Consider the following 18,337-nt stretch of genomic DNA (forward strand, 5'->3'; position numbering starts at 1 on the left):
AGTGAGGTAGTTGAATACTTTTGCAAACAGCATATTCTATTTTTCATTTTCTTAAAAACATATTTTGTGGTGTAAAACTCATGTTACTTACTAGTAATACATTAAAAGTATTATTGTTGTAAATTAAAATAATAGAAATAGAATAGAATAGAAAAATATTAATGTATGTATTAATGAGTGATTTAGCAGGGGGGTTAAACACTTTTGCAAGGCACTGTATGCATGTCACATTCTCATTAAGGTCTGAGCCCCCCTAAAGGTCTAATCCTAGAATTGCCCCTGCAGCTGTCTGCAGTAGTCTAGTAAACAGCCATTTTACTAGACTAGTAAGCAGTGATTTTTAATACGTAACATTTCTGGCTGTAAATATTTTTAGTCAACTACAGATTCTCTTTCACAACTACATGTAAGCAAAAGTGTTGGTGACAGCTGTATTGGCAAGGTAGAACATGCAGTATGGAGTCAGGACATCCACAGGCTGTCATCACTTGCCTAATATGTAATTCTTGAGATGTGATTAAATAATTGTTTAATAAGGTGTCTGGGGTCTCTCTACTTTCTAAAGACTGTCATGCTGTCATTTTGTTTCAGAGAAACTTAAGAGTCCTATCATAGCCATGTTTTAAATTTACCGGTAAAAATACTTTCAAGCAGTTCTTATGCTAAATGTGTTACTATACCTCTGATGATGACGATAATTAAAATCCACTACATACCACTGCACTAATGCTTTACAGCAGCCATTAGAAATAAAAACTCACAGTCATGGTGACTAGTATGCAGAATGATGCAAACAAAATTGAATGAGGCAATGATATCTCATAAATGAAATGTCTGGGAAACATCTGTTTAAACTGTTATTTGTCATCTTGACACAAGCACTCGTACTAAATTAGGATATTACAACAAACTCCTAGTGAGATCCTGTTTTAGTTGGGGAAATCTGACAGATTTAGGATTATGTGGAGGGTGGACCAGTGCCCACGATGATTAATAGACAGAAATGTGGACATGTGTGTCTGTGTACACACAGATATACACACAGGCACATACACACGCCTCTACAAATCTTGACTCTGTCAAAACCTCCTTGTTGTCTCATGCAGACAAGACTCCAGGTCTTGCGCCGAATGACAGTGGTGGAGAAAATGAGCGAAAATCACTCGAGCGATTCCGGAGACTTTCCAAAGTAAAGACATCCCGGCGTGTTTGACACTTCAACAATTCAACACTGTTTTTAGATCTAATGTCGTCATCGTGCTTAGCTTCTCACTCCGCACTGTTATTCTAAATGACCAAGTTGAGGAAAGAATAACATGGGAGAATGTCTTTTTCCTGCCTGCCTGTGTCTCCCTATGTTTGTGTGGACATTATGTGAGTGTGGTAATGTGTATGCCTGAACATGTTCGTGCGTTGCTGTACCACAATACAGCAAACATACTGAAACATGTAGTGCATACTGAATATACAGTATAATAAACTGTATAACTGGAGATTTGCAAAATAAATATAAACTTGAAATAATCAGAGGACCGGAGGGTTACTTCTCCTTACCTGAACTTTTCTGCTTATTATATGACGATTGGTTAGTGAGAGTCGTCACTCCCCCTTGAGAACCAATCATATACTTGATCATATGAGGGTTCTTTCTACTCTGCTTGTACCGTGACTGTTTGACTTGGACTAAGATACACACTGTGCCAAAACGTTAGTCCTTGTACCTAATAAAAATTAATTAAAACACACAGCCGTGTGCTCCAGGTTGCTCCTGGGCTCAACTACTCATGGATTGAAGTCTACAGTGTAGCACAAGAAGTCTAAGGAGTTAACGAAAATAAGTATTTCCACAGCCAAGGCTTTTGGGCCGTGTTGTGTATCTGATTATGGAAAATGGCAATCACAACAGCCACGGGAACCTGATTAATAGGTCACCACCTCCTGCTTGAGTCACAGAAATGTTAAGCTGCACAAGAAATTGAGATTTAGAGCAACGGAGAGAAGGAAAGTGAGTGAAAACTGAAGAAAGGGTAAATTATCTATGACTAACAGAGGTCTTGCATTGGACTGCTCACTCCTCTTCGCTTATAGACAAACAAATGTAACACTCTCATGCAGATATTTGACGTCAAGTATGACAAAAGCTGAGTCAAGATGAGCCTGACTAATTTATAAATATGAGTCTAGAGTGAGGAGGGCAGAAAAGGGTAACATATGGCCTCCACTTCTGTATTTTTACATGATTGCATAAATCTAATCACCAACACAAACAACATTTAACAAATGTCATCATCTTCCACTCTGGCAAAGAGCAGTGTCATTGTCTACTCCTGCCCTGAGGCCCTAACTGCTGGGACTATTCTCATGGCAATGATGAACGATGGGGTTTAACTAGATACATAGTGAAAGAGAGGGGGAGAGGGACTAGGACAGGAGTTACCTGTGCTTTGCCACAGAGGAATGATGGACCAATATGAGGGTTTTTAAATGAATGTTTAAAACACGTCTGCAAAGAGAAACCCCATGCAATAAAGGATAGCATTGTGGGGGAGATGCGTGAGGAGACTGTGGGGGGGTTATTCAGGCAAACAAGAGGTTCCATTGAGAATGCTTGGCTGGAGTGTCTGAGGTCTGAAACCAATGACCAAGTAATAACAGCCCAAATCCCAGGGACAATATTTGTCAAGTTCCACTCTCTTCAAAGATGGATGACTGTACTTCCTCGAGAGCCCGCGCACCTTTCATCTGAGCCCTGCAGATTAATTTATTAACTAATTAACAGATGTTGGTAACGAGTTATGAACAAATGATAAGGCATCAGGCTTCTAATCAAACCTGACATTTAATTTGCTGCCCTGCTTCCTCGTTATCAATTACCATGTTCATTGAAGATAATTGACAACGCTTTGCACTGGGACACAGGAGGCATGTCTTTAACAGCTTCTTAAAAAACCCAGTGCTGCTGTGGTGTTTCTAGGGGCAACGGCAACCATATGTTTAATATTAGATGGAATCTGTTCCACTGGAGTGCTCCGAAAGCTGGGAAAATTGGATTAAATTGGCTAATGGCATGTTTAAAACCTACATAAAATGAACGTGAATGGAAGATATTATAGCACCCAGGCCCGGGACTTGTGGTGTTACGCTCCCTCTCTGGTGTTTTTGCTCCATGTGTAAACTTGGGGTTTCTGTCAAAGTCAAATAATGATGACAGAAAACCGCACACTGTTGGTCAATACTGTTATTAGAAACCACAGGTTTGATATCCCTTTCATTACAATGTGGGACTACAGGCACATGTGCCAAAGTAACTCCCTACATTAACGCAGAATTTCAGAGAACCAATCTTGAAAAATATGCAATTAGGTGTAAATACACATATATTCATAATTTTAACAGTCTCAAAATTTAAGTTTTAAAAGATTCCTTTTGTTGAAAGATTTCTTTTAGGAGATTTTTCTGAACCAACGCAGCATTAAATATTATGGATCTTGTCAGTTAAACATAAGATTAAAGCAAATCACAAAAATGTGTATCTACCACTAGGGATTAGTGGTAGATTACATATGCAGATAGTTTCAGTTTTATGAGCCCAGATTTTAATAATCTTGGTTTTCTCAAGACTTTTCAATGTTTTTTGCACCGTAAACAGAATTCTATTCACTATCTACCTCTGTTGTATGGAAGTGGCAGGAGAAGTCTCGGTAGTGGATATCACAAAACTAACTCCATGGCTAAATAGTACTAGGACTGAAAGGGAAAATATGTTTTTTTTGTGTGAGTATGTGATTTAGCTGAACTGACCCTTTAATATAAAATTATCTTCCAGTTTCCAATGAAATTAGATCTGAGTAGGCAAAACCAAGATGGCCTGCTGTTTTTCCTGTTAAGTGGCTTTAAGGAGAAGTACTCTCAGCTCAAGGCCATGTTCATCAGAGCATGGTCCTGATTTGATTACTAAAAGACATGATAATGACCCCATTTATGTAAAGAGCTTCACTCATGCTATACAATAGTCTAAACGGTAGGGGTTCAAGTTAACTAGAAGTAATGTTAGGACTGAGTGTCTAAAAATGACGAACAAATGGATCCATGTAGGATTAGGGTTTCCTGTGTTGTGGTTAGTGAATGCTTACTTTCCAACACTCATAATTGGTGACAAGCAGCAGAACATGACTGTCACTGTGAGAACGTCAGAAAGCACATTAGTCAAGTCAAGCAGGAAACAGCTCTATGTCTCATTATCTCACTCCCTCTTTTTCTTTCTGTCTGATACTATCCACTCACTCGGTGTGCCTACTGTCTACTGGCAGTCCCAGGGAGTTTCTGCCCTATCAGTTCGGTACCAGTCACCTTAAGGGCCAAATAATCAAGATAAAGAACACCTTTCTGTGAAAGGCAAACAGATCAGACAAGTTGCAAGCTGCACCTTGAATGCCCTATAGGGATATCTTGAGGCATAAGAACTTGGCCATCCGCCCTCCTCAGGCATAACACAAAAGGCGAGCAAACACTTTGGGAGGCGAGAGGTGGGTCAGACTCAGGACAGATAAGTGTCAGGGTGTGCCAGGACTTCTTCTCTCTAATGTTTGGAGACAAGGACGTTAGCTTAGCTCAGTGATTAGGTCGAGAACAAAAGAAGCATAATGTCAGCATGAAAAGCGAGCTGTCAAGTCTGAGATTTAGTGCCTGACAGAGGGTGAGGGAGATGCATGATGCCATGGACGGATGGGTATATGTCACGTAGGACCTTGGCGACATGAGAGTGCCCGCCAAACGTCTTAGCCTATCACTAAGTCAATAACAGGGTAAATAGAAGAGCTAGCCTACTTTTGCCTCTTTCCACACATCACTGGATGAATGATACTGATATGGAAAATCACCCCACAAAAAGTAAACAGAAAAAGAATGAGGGACAGAGAGAAAGAAGTTTGCCTGGCAACAAAGTCATCCCAAGGTCCACTGCTGCAAACAGACAAATATGGCTCTAGGGGTGACATGGACTCTATGATACATTTGCGTGTGAATGTATTTATGCTGACCTTGTCCAAAGGGTCTACATCAATGCACATCCCTAAAATCAAATGCACGATGTGTCCTTGTTATGTCCCCTGTATCAAGCCTCACAATGTGACACCCTGAAGGTATTGTGCTGTGTACCGTTTAGATTCTATGAAATGACAATTGCAGAACACCAAGATTAGTAATTATAAGTTCAGGATCATCTAAAACTGACAAGTGACTCCATCTTCTCACAGTCTGTGAAATGTTGCTGCAACACCTGATGTGCGTTAACCTTCAGGCAAACACTCGAGCTAGAGAAACAAAAGATAGTGAGAAAAGACATAGCTGATAGGTGCCGGGGGAGTTTCAAAAGCCATGATTCAGAGGTGCAAGGACACACCCAGTGGTACGGGTAAGGAGAAGTGAGAGTAAACACCATTAATATTGCTTTGAGAGGGCTTGGTCATGCTTAACAAAAGGTTCTAAATACAGGCATAAGTAAGAGATCAGATTTTCTTTTATCTCTCATCTACAGATCAAAGTCAAAGTCGTTGCTGTTGTTTTTATGCACACTTAACTCCTTTAGGAAGGATTTAATGTTAGTTATAGTTCCTAACCGTAAATTTTGCTTCAGCCAAACATATCCACAGATGTGTTGTCCTCTCCCCTGCCATCTGAAAACCTGAGAGAATTTCATCGGTGAGTCCATTCAATGCCAGTCAGTGAAGAGCACAATACCTCCAGCCATTGTATGGTGACATGTCTCTATCAATAGGCAAGTCAGGCCAATCTACCAGCCAGATAATAGCAGCAGTCACTCTGACAGTAGATCCCCACACTGGACTCTCTGAGGGCCTCGCCTCACTCTGCTTGCTCAGGCCTTCCTATCCTGAGGGGTTGGCAGCCCGACATACACACACTCATACACAAACACACACACACACATACAGTAGACCTGGGGCCCTGGCGTTCTATCATGTTGTGCTAAAGGGGGAGCGTAATGGTTTTTAAATGGATGACTCGGTGCAGGCCCAAAGAGGGAGTCTGCGACAGAAGAGAATGGCCATGGCCTGCAGCGAAGCAGCTCTTAGATTGAGCTGTCCGTCTCACTGAAATGAGTCTGAGTTAACACCTCTTCCAGTCCCTGATGCCCCAGGACAGACAATTGTAGGCTTCCTCTCTGCCCTCCTCTTTCTTCTCTCTCTTTCTCTCGCTCACCACTCTTTCACTCTCTCCAGTCCTCTCTCTGCTTCTCTCCATCTACACTTCCACTCAGATATCCAAAAGCGCTACAGCATCCGCCATGTGATTGTTGAGTTGTTTGGCCATGTTGGTAGACCGCGGTGCTCGCAAATCCAACATAATGAGTTATTGCCAGTCTTAGTAAAAAATCCACAAAAATGCAGTCAATGTAGTTAAATTGTTTTGGATTTTAGCGTACTAGTGCAGATGGCATATATCATTGTTGATGGGTGACAATCTTGTAACTGCAATTTTGGTGATTTTATGTTTTTTAAGGATTACAGGGCTAAATGCACATTCTACAACCTTTGATTTTAAGATAATTCAATCAACTTAAAAAGAGGTGGTCATCAAGATAAAAACAAGTTTGTTTTCTTAACTCTTAGAAGCATTTTGGGAAGAAAACCCAACATCATTAATTTACTGTAATTTATTATAAAAAGGGAAGCACGGTTACACTAATCACTGATAACTAAATTCAGCACTAATCCAATTTGGTCTTCCTACCAAGAATGACTAAGCAGTAATCAAATAGGTCTTGGTTAGATACGATCATATTTACACCACAGAGATCTCAGATGACATCACTTATATCTCTCATGACACATCCCCCTGTTTTGGCAGCGGACTGGAGTAAAACACATTCACGGATTTTCCATGAACAGTATTTAACTCCTCCTGCATTACTGATTCTGTGATAAATATGGTTTATTGCATCTTCTTTTCTTACTCTAGCCTTCCCCATTAATCCTTGTTTCTCTCTCATTTCTTTTAGCATATTTCTGAACATAGCCATACTTCTCTTGCTGCCTCGTCTGTCTATTTGTCTAAGACCAGAGGCAGTAGATGAGTAGAGGCGTAGATGGTGAAAGGGGGGAGTAAGGGGGTGTAGGGACTCCTAGGGGAGTCTGTTGATGACTATCAACAGGCTGACTGTTATGACTATCTGTGATAAGAGTCTGGGAGAGGAGAGCCCCTGAAGGCTTCCAGCCCCAAACCAGACAGGATATCTTAAAAAAATAATACAGCCTGAGCCTCCAACAACCATTCAGGAGGAGGAATGAAGGGAAGACAAATCAATCGTTCCTTTTTGACAGGTTGGGACACAAAGACCAAAGGTTTTACCTTGAAGAGAAACAAAATTGACCTCAGGCTTATAGCCTCATGCATTCTGATTAGAAAAAAATTGCATTGCTCACAAATAAAACTTCCAAAATGTCAAAATTAAAAGACCAAAAAATGTGACAAATTCAAAGGTAAATTCTGGACAGGCTTATTAAACTAAAAATGATAAACTAAAAGAAAAACATATTTGTAATATATATATATATATATATATATATATATATATATATATACACACATACATATATACATATATACATATATATACATACATATATATATATGTATAGTCCTTCAAAAGTGCTGAAATGTCTGTCCCTCCATCATGAATTGACCAAAAAACCTGGACACCTTAAAAGTGCAACAATATGCTAAGTCCCTCTCTTTTCAAGAAGGCCTATGTGTGTGTGTGTGTGTGTGTGTGTGTGTGTGTGTGTTTGTCTGTATGCCAGGGCATTTCTATGAGCATATGTGTGAATGTATCTCTTCAGAATGAAGTTGGCCTTTTTTCCTACAGGCCAAAGAGCTAAAGCTTGACTGATGAATATGCATTAGTCGAGTGTCTGGGGAGAAAAGAGGAAGGAGGAGGAAAACTGAGAGAAAACACGACAGCTACGGAGAGAGTGTAGTTTTTGGAGAGGTGCCCTTTGCACCCCGAATGGCTAGCCATAATATGAACTTTAAAAAGGAAAATGTTCTGCCTGGCACACTGCCACATAGTGTAGCGCCTGCATGCTCCTACAACTGTTAAGAATAAAACAGAGTGAAAAGAGAAATGAAGGATTTGGTGGAGACCACGAGGAGTTCTTCTGATTTAACATATTAAGGGAATTACTCAATATTTTTTTAATATTTTAAAATGTGAAAATATTGTGAGAATATATCTACTAATTTCAATTGTGCTCTCCACTATCTTCAAACTTCAAATGAGTTTATAGTTTACACTGCCTGTTTAACTTATTGACAAGTGCAGGTTTATTCTTGCTCCTATGATGCTAATTTTATTCTGTCTGCCTAATTGTTAACTTCACAGAACAGAACAGTAGTAGCATTTTGAAAACCATATACAGTTATTGTCATTACTGCAAAATATGATAAGTTTAATAGATTCTTAGAAATGATTAAGTTAGTAAACATTAATTTTATTCTGTGTTTGTAGAGCATTCTCAGTGCTATACAAGTAAACTTTATTATTTTAACTCATTATCAATTTACAGCATTTGGAAAATTGCGCTAATATTTGACATGAAATATTTAATTTAATGTGCCAATTTGTGTGGTCTTCTAAAGGCTTAGTTACCAGAAACTACTATACAACAAGAGTTCTCTTCTTCAAAATGATTGCATGGCCTGTTTGTGCACATCTAAAATTTAAAAACTGTGACATCAGCTGGTGCCTGGTGGTGTCTAACTCAAGCACATCATGCCCTTTCCAACATAGTGTTCCAATGATTAACTTGTGCAAGTCTCTATTGCTTATTACATATGAATGTAATATGAGACTATGTGAATGACCGCTCCCCTAAAAATGAAGAGCCAAGGAGTCAGTGAAATGAAAAGCAGGCCAGTATATTTCATCTCTGATTAGACATATGAGAAAGAGAGAAAGAGAGACACGGAGAGAGAGACACACACGCAGAGATCAGTTCCTTTTTTTTTTCCTAATGAGCTTACTGAAGCAACTTCAATATCCTCTAATGTCATGTTGAAATGAAAATTAATAGTTCAATATGCCGCCATTGCACTGGGCCACGCTTCTTCCATTTCCATATCAGGTGGCGTGACCAAATGAGTGTGCTCGCTCAGACCGACGCCCAGAAAAGCTGATACCTCCACTAATCAGCCAGATTTTTCCATCTGACATTGCTGTGCTGCTGGATTTCAGGACCAGTGTGTTTAGTGTGTGTGTGTATATGTGTATGTGTATGTGTGTGTGTGTATGTGTATGTGTGTATGTATGTGTGTGTGTGTGTGTGTGTGTGCAGGATCAAAGATGAGGTCCAATCACACAGGGGATGCAAATGCAAAGGGCATCTATACTGATGATGAGATAGATGACTGTGAATGAGGAGTGATTGCTGGAAATGCGAATGTGTGAATGAAGAGAGGCTCATTCATTCACTTACCTTCTTCAGTGTTGCTTCACTATCACTACTCCATTTCTTATCTTATTGTACATTTGTGTTTGAGCCACAAACAAAGTGATAGACAATCGCAGAAGAATGAAAGAAGGAGAAAAAACAGTAAACAACTCAAAACAAAGCACAAAAAAGCCCGGCTGGTTCCTACCTCCCATCCAAAGGAGCTGTCTTTGCCTGTGACCCCGTGATGAAGTGTGTTGTGCAGACCGAACCTCTCGCCAGCACCAATGCGGGTCTTGGCCCATACGCCCAGGCCGGCACCGGGCACAGAGGACTCCCGCAGCTCCAGTTCACTGGGAATCGGAATGTCGTCAGGAATGTAGACAGGTGCCTCGTAGGGCGAGCCTTCCTTGGGTGTGGTGAAGTCCTGGTCATTGCTGCTGCTGTTGCTGTTGTTGTGGAGGTGGTGGTGGTGGTGGGTGGCGTAGATGTGGGGGAGCAGCAGGTGGTGGTGGTTGTTGTTTGGATGGGAAGGAGTCGGTGAGGGCAGGGGAGACATGTTGATGACGCCGTCTTCTGCGTCGTCTTCTGGGCTGTCAGCACCACCTCCGCCGGACGCTAAACCCGGGAGGTCGGCCTCTGTGTCGTACATGCTGTCCACTGGCTCACTGTCATCTGAGAGACAAAACACAAATACAGAGACGATTGTTAATATTCAGGTTGACGAGGATACTGTAACATAACCTCACGTGAGAGTATTTTAATATTTTTATTGTACACCACACTCAGATTTGCTTTTACAAGTGTTCCAAACCCCATTCAACAAACGTGTTGAATGCCGCCTGTTCAAGACTGTAAGATTTGATCATCTGCGTAATCAATGCCCCCAAATTGTTATGTAAGGGCACTACTCACATTATTCATTCACAAAATTGAGTAAAAAGAACTTCACACCTACAGTCAGAAATCAGTAGAAGAAAACATAACAAAATTAGCAGTCTCTCTTGTAGTATTAGGGGACTTGAAACCTTTAGAAAATATTCATACAGCTGCCAAAGACATGTCATCAGAGCAGCGGCGTACTGTGACATAAATCAAGAGAGAACGGTTAGACATGAATTAAGATGCTAAAAAAAGTCCTGCTACAGTAAAGCGGGCCGTGACTTACAGTACTGTTGAATGGAGGTGGACATAAAGATGGACGAGAGATTATTATACTTTGGGTAAGGTTTCACTATCAGGTGTTATAACTGAAGCTGTTCACCTGGACAATGACCAGCAGAAAGACCCTGAGGCGGCTGTTGGAGTGAAAGAAGTTTCCTACAAACTCAACTCAACTGTATATATTATGCTAATAATATCATAAAATATATTTTAAAAAAAGCTTTTTGTGTTTTCCCACTGTGGAGAAAGTCAGACAATCTGTAAATGACTCATATGACAAGTCTGGATTTTATTCCTACTACGAATCTGTCTGTATGAGCGACTCTTGCATGAGGCCCAATGTCTTATGCGATTACACCACAGAGGTAACGAATAACCTCAGAAACTGAAACTGAAATACTATAAGTCATATGTCCAACTTCAGTAGGACATTACGCATCCAATGACTTCTTGACCCTAAAACAACAACCCACTGCAATCTCCAAACCTCTAAACTGTTAGAAAACCACACTATTCAATGAGAGAATTTGGAGGTCCTCAGAAAAGAATACCCATCCATCTGGTGGACTTCATCTACAAAATGCTCAGTTCACAGATTTTCCCAAGACCATCTGAGAAGCGCGAGACAGACCAAGAGAAGAAGCTTTAGATTAGCCAAATCCTTGATGGGAAAAGTTCTCAACTCCATCACAGCCACTGTTGTCTGCCAGGACTCATCTTACAAATAATGGCCACGTCTATCACTGACCTGGTTAGCCTCGTCACCTATCATTATCATCACGGTCGGGGATTGACAACATGATTGTACTTGTGCTCCAGGATCCCACCATTCTAGCATGAGTGAGAAAGATGGTGAGTACTGCAAGTGTGTGTGGATGCACATAACATTTGGCTTGAAGCTTCATCCCATTTCTCCAAGTGTTATTATGTTATTAGGGAATTGTTTTGTGGGCAGTGAAGGTTTGTAAATGTGCATGTTCAAATGCATCTCTGTGAGTGACATGTGGAGTCTTTGTGGGGTATGTGGGAGTTTTAACAGCACATTATTTGTATTCCCTTCAACATATACCTCTCTGAACATCACCCGGCTGACAAAGGAGAGAGAAAGGGATCTCTGATAGGTGGACTACTCTTTATATGAGTCCATAAAAAACCTGCTATTGATACAATACCTTTGTTTTGGTACTGATACTAACAGATTACTTTTTTCAACACCTTATTTTGAGAAATATAAACATGTTTTTCTACAAAAGTTAATGTAACAAAAAAAGTTAATTTAACAAAAGAAGCAAAATTTCTCAAATGTTGTCTAAACACAAGCAGCTGTACAAGAACTTTGCCTTTATAAAACAGTACAAAATTGCCAGAATTTGTATTTAAATCAGGAACTATCTGCATTTGACATTTGACAGTTTTCAGTGCAACCAACACATTTTGGGTAATACCAAAAGTGATGAGGTTAAATATCCAGTCATAGTCCCATTTTTCTGTACATGCACATCTATGTGTGTCTCCTTTGCCTCTCAGGACAGATCCTGGTGTCTTTAGTCAAAGCACCACTGCAGTTTTATTGTCTAAACACAGGGACTGGCAATCAGCGGGCTAACTAGGCCCAAAATTACAGCAGGGGTGGTTCCAATCAAGTTCTCTCTCTCTGTTAGTCTGCATCGAGCCTGCTGCCAAGACTGCCACCATTTCCCAGGTTTAAGCTGGAGCTGCAACATGACATTTAAAGATTTTGCTTGTTAGTACACAGAGGTTTATTAGTCATGATGAATTCACTGTCTTTGTTGAATTTTAATAGTTTGATGTAAAAGATAGACGTCATTAATAAGTGTAATTCAAAGAACACTTTGTAAGTTATATTTCAGCATTAAGAGTATACTAATTTCTTTCTCTGTATATGCCTAAAAAGGTAGGGCAGGCAACACCAAGGTTTGTAAATTAGAGAAAGTCTAAAAGAACTAATCAAAAAACCAAAGTAAAAAAAAAAGTCATCACTAGAATTCGGAGCACATTCATAGTACAGAGCATCAGTTTCTGTTCTTTGATAAATATTTGGGTTCCAGCCCAGTGACAGATGTGGACTGTGAAAGTTGTTAAATTAACTGACATGTACGTTTTAAATGTGAAATGTGAAACTATGAAAGCATGCGACAGGGGCTTTTCAGCGCCTGGCAAACCTGCAGCCTGTCCACGCAGCTCCGGGAAACTTATCATATAAAGCTGCAGCAGTAAAATCCAGCCTTTTATGACTGATTTTGCGTCATCCAGTGATTTTGACTGGAAAAGAACCCATTTTTTAATGATCACTGTTTCATAGGGCCTCAGACCAGGCGTGCAATTAAGCATGGAACAAGTGAGCCAGCAGTAGCTTCCACTTTTCACAGATCAATTAAAGTTTTATAACTCAGCTCTATCTGCTGCTCCCTCCACACAATCAAGAGCGTTTTCAGGCTGTTAAACACTTTTTTTAACATTCACTCTCTCTCTTCATTCCCCCGCTCTCACTGGCACTTGACCCATTGAGAGCAATTTTGACGAGCAGAGAGACAGCCTCGGAAAATCTATTAAATACTATTTGGCTTTAAGAGCCTCTGTGCACAAAAAATGCACAGATCGCTACGTCAAATAATTGAGTAACAAGGAGAAAGAGAAAAAAAAAAACAACCCTCCTTAATTTAAATGAACAAAACATCTTTTGTGAGACACTTGAAGCAGTAAAGCGAAGGAGAAATGGCAAACGCAGTGTGATATTAAACAAGTTCAACTCTCAGTCGTAACTTTGTTAATTCATAAAAAAGTTGCCTGGAGAGAAAACTGGGAAATTTTTAGATTACACGCCACCAGAGACAGGCTCTCTCTCTCTCTCTCTCCTCCCCTCTGTAAGACAAGTTGACCATGTTCGACCAGCGCTTAAAAAAGTTGTAGATGAGAAAAGTAAGCAGGAAAATAATGAAAGGGGCCAGGAGGAGGACAAAGAGGAGGAGACGAAGAGTCTAAAATCTGACGACTGAGCTGTTTTAAACAGCTGTATGTTAGCTCTGGGTCTCAAAAGACCCAGAAAGAGATGTTAGGTTCGTCTCCCGGAGGGCTTCTTAAAAAACACCCGGGCCAGATAGTGCCTTCCTCTCCCTGGCTCCTTATGTTGTTCTTTCTCTCTCTGTTCCTCTCGCCATCTCTTTCTCTTTTACGGGGAGCTATTTATCCTGATTACATCAGGGGTCAATCATTAATTCGCACCTTGGGGGTCCCGGTGCTGGCTGTGGCTACAATGGGCTGCTTGTTCAGCGGCTGTTATTCCAGTGGAAAACTACGCTGCTCTGCCTGAGAGCCAGGCCCAGGCCACATGAAGGCATCCCATTTATTTGATAAATTGTAAATGCGTGCCATAAACAGAGCTCTTTGCTTTGTAGCATGGCTTGCAATAACAAAGATTTTAAGGCACGTATGAACACAGATGCCGGCTATCACACAAACACACATCTGTTTGCAACTGCAGGAGCTGTTACTGTTCTCTAAACACATGTGCAAGAGATCAGATGGTGTTGTAGGTAAAGATGATATCTCATAATTACTGCATGTCACAGTGAAATTACAAGATATGACATAGATATGGCATTTATAGACACTAGCCTCTAAATTATACATTTCACAATGTCAAATATTTCCAAAGACAAGCAGATGACAACAGCACAAGCCATTAAAGACAAATTAGAGTATACTTTCATGAGTCGAGATTTAAAAAATTAAAATACTGAAAAAATATGACATGCTGATAACATTGTAATCAGCGTTGCCATGGCAAAATAACTTGACACAGTGCTGAAAATCAGTGGTTTGATCGGAGGGCCTTACAACGGCTAAATTGTTCTGTGGTTGTGTTTAATCAGAGCACTCTAGACTTAAATGCAGAAAGATAGAGATCTGGAGTCATTTTCTGCCGTCTGCCTGGACGCACACAAACACATGTGCCTTGTGGCGTATAGACTGAGCTGTATTGTCGACCGAGTCTGGGTAGAAAAAAAAAAAACAACACTGACTGCATGCAGGAATTCTGTTAAGGAATCTATAAATACTGCATCAAATAAGGACCAACTCCCTTCTCGCAGCATAAGCATCCATGCTTTCATTGAGAAAAATCATGGATCTTTGTAAAATTGTAATTATACATTTTTATTTGTGTACGGAGATGCCACATTATAAAGTACTGCAGACCACAGGCTAGAATGGATGCCAACAATAGCTTGAGTATTAAGAGCCAGGTGTATGGTTTGCTAGAGAACAAGCAGCACAGTGGAGCCATGGCCGTGGCTATGATAACAATGAAAGAGAGCTGGAAATAGGACGTGTGTGCCAATGATGGCCATCATAAAGCACACACGTCCCATTTCCCTCACTGCCTTCCCTCTCCAACGCACACAGAGACTGTATCTTTGTCTGCTCGTAAATTGATCTGGTTCAATTCAAAAGGAAAGCCAGCCACTGATGAAAAGACAGTATCCAGGGAAAAGGCAAAACTATGCAAAATTCTGCACCGGCTCCAAATATGGGGAGAAAAGACTCATGGAGAAAAGTCTCATGGAAGAAAAAAAATGGAAGGGAGAGGGAGAATGTGTGGACCATGACAGATATGAAAAATGGGCAGCTGGTTGAGCAATAACTGACCAAACATTTTGATGTGGGTGCATTGCGCATACATGTGCATGTATGCATGTGTGTGTGTAAGTGTGTGAGGGTCACCATTCAAACCCAAACCTAATCTGCTGTTTTTACCGCTATACTGTGTCAATATGGTCCCACTTAGCTGCATTATTGGGCCACAGAGTGATATTGGTACCTGTTCCTCTGTAGTAAGCAGGCCTTTGATGATTCTGTCTCTACACAAAAGAACCTAAACACCCTCTGCTTTAAAAGCAGAGGGGCGGTGGAGAAAGGCAGCTGTAAAAATCAAACGAGTGCAAATTAAAGCTAAAGTGAGTGAGAGTGAAAGGTGAAAAATTGTACAATGGTGTATTTTTCCGCGGTGGCATGGGAGTACCATATATTCAAAATGACGTATAAATGGAAGCATGTGATGAGGCAGCCAAAGGAGGGTGTTCAGGGAAGAAGGTGTGTGTTTGGTGTGCACGCGTGTGTGTGGTTGGAAGTAGTGAGTGAGCAATGGGGGCACGGTCAGCTACAATACCAGCAAGACTCTCAGAGCGAAAACGCCACACTGTTTCCCCTTGTAAAAGCACCAGGGAACATTTCCAAGCAACACTTAAAGCTACAACACGGCTTGTTCAGAGCGGGTAAAGAAAGATCACAGTGCAAGGAAAGAAAAAGAGAAATAAAGAAAGTAACAAAAAAGATCATGAAAAAAGGACAACATGAATGAGATCAAAAGTGCGGCATCTGAATGTACATCAACATTCATATCTGCTGTTTTAATTCATGTTTTTCCCCACATGGTTGCACTTGTACTAATGTTCTACATAATGATTACACAGTAAACATCACATGTTTAACTATACAGTAGTTATTGCTGCATTAAAGTTTACACTATTGTAAGTCACAGTTTACACTACTTGTACTGAAAGTATTTATTAGCAATTTTCCTATTACTTTACACTCAGTGCTAACATGACAAGCACATACACTGCATCATCAACAGTGTATGTGCTTGTACAAAGGTTGAACTCCATTCATACTGTGCACAAACATAGCTTATGTGTGCTCTTCCCTTATTATCTGTGACCGGTATGGTTATCTATCTGTTGAACCTGCTAGGGGGAGCTGTCCTTGTCATCTTTCTCTATGATTTAGTTTGTTTCTCCCTTACTTCCTGTCTCTTACAGTTAGCGAACAGTAAAAAAGAAAACATATGTAATCACAGCACTTCATTTTATCATCTATAACAGACACCTGGACGGCATTTGGTCAATGGAGCTCAGTAGGGAATGGTGCTTGTTTTGTCTGTGTTTTTATAGGCAAGTGTGCACTTTTGTTATTTGTCTATGTGTTTGGGTGTAGCACCGATACAACACGGCTGATGTATTGATGTGTTATTTGTGCTGAGCAGCCTAGAGGCATTACGTCCTCCAATAGTGTGCGCGTATGTGTGTGTACGCTGAGACCCGATCAAGCCCCCCAGGCAAATAGAAGACAGCATGCAACCTCCTGCAGCTGAGAGCAGGTGTGTTTGTGTGTGTGTGTGTGTGTGTGTGTGTGTGTGTGTGTGTGTGTGTGTGTGTGTGTGTGTGTGTAGTGGCCCTATGATCCCAAGGGGCCCCGGGGCCCAGGCTGCGGCAGACATTTATTAACAGGGCAGATTAATAGCACTAGAGGAAAACATGTTCACAAACATGATAAATATTAATAATAATCAATATCGAGTTACATTTGCCAAATTGAGTTGCAAACATCACCCAGGGGGAGAGAAGGAGAGAGGAGGGAGGAGAGGGGGAGAAACCAAAGAGGATGGAAAGAGAAAGGAGCAGGATAAAACCGAATGAACGAAGAGGGAAAAAAAGGGATTGGAAGGTAAAAATGATAAATTAGGTGAGAAAGTGAAAACAAGGCAAGGGAGTGAAATAAAAAGAGACATGATTTAAGTAAATGGAGAAGTGATGATAAAGACTAAACCCTTCACAGCAGGAGCTCAGTTTCACATCTTTACAGTCACTACATCAATCAACCGTTTCTATGAGGGTCAGTCATGTTTACTGTGACAAGCGTGTCCACATAGAACAAAACATATATCAACAAGATACCAGAGTGAATTAAAATATGCCAGAGCAGCTACAGAGACGAATATCACCCACTGTTCCAGATGAGCATAACTACTACATGTTTTATATATTTCCCTTTCTGCAAAGCTCCTGAATATAGGAAACATTTGTGGCACAGTGACACCAGATCAGTGACATCATCAACCCTTTAAAAACACTCAGAGCACATTCAAACAAACAAGGTGGTGCAGCCAAGTTTGAATGTCAGCCACCATAGCCAAATCTCATCTAGCATGTAAAACAATTCATAAATAAATCTTATAGTTTTGCTCCTCTTTCAGCAGAGTAAATTACAGCTTTAGGAAGTTGAAAGGAGCATGGGATCAAGGGAGGGAATAGGGAGAACTGAATGTCAAATTCCAAACACGGAAATAAATTCAAGCTTTTGGCTTTCTTTTAATTTTAAGACCGTTTTTCAACACCGTGAAGTCAAAGGCAGGGAGTATATTTACGATGAATGAAATATTAAAGAAACACGTCCTTTACGTATTTTACGTCCTAGTTAAAACATTAATGCTATATAAGGTGAACTAATGCAGTTGTCCCAGATAACAGGACAGAAGTGATGGTGAACAGAGAACACCTTACACAATGCAGGAACAAACTATTGCACTACTTCTCAGCATCTCTTGTGCATGTGTGTGTGTGTGAGTGTGTGTGTTCCTCCACCCACTTCTGGTGCAGCTTCATTTAGCAAGCCACTCGGGAGGCCTGACAGCCAGCTAGGGGAGCACCAAGGCAGACAGCGTGCAGAACAAACCCATCCATTCTTATTAAACAGGGGAGAAGAGAGGGTTAGCTTGTGTGTCTATTGGTGTGCGCGTTTGTGTGCATATGTGTAAGGCGGCACCTTTTGTTTTAATGTTTTGGTCTGAAAAGTGTATTACTAGTAACATTTTGTTGTGTTATGTTTGATTCTGATAAATACAAATAAATCTGATGACATCTTAT

The 18,337-nt window shown here is 40.6% G+C and overlaps 1 protein-coding gene across 9 annotated transcripts in view; it reads right to left on the reverse strand.

Moving 5' to 3' along the window:
* prdm16 (PR domain containing 16) overlaps window positions 1-18,337 on the reverse strand; it is a 190,803-nt gene that overhangs the window by 113,834 nt on the left and 58,632 nt on the right. For all 9 annotated transcript variants that reach the window (XM_067591829.1, XM_067591827.1, XM_067591821.1 and 6 more), the window contains exon 2: window positions 9,658-10,124. In XM_067591829.1, coding sequence (XP_067447930.1) covers window positions 9,658-10,124 — 467 coding nt within the window. The remainder of the gene's footprint in view (window positions 1-9,657; window positions 10,125-18,337) is intronic.

This window comes from Thunnus thynnus, chromosome 6 (genome assembly GCF_963924715.1).
Source record: "Thunnus thynnus chromosome 6, fThuThy2.1, whole genome shotgun sequence".
In the NCBI taxonomy this organism is placed as follows: domain Eukaryota; kingdom Metazoa; phylum Chordata; class Actinopteri; order Scombriformes; family Scombridae; genus Thunnus; species Thunnus thynnus.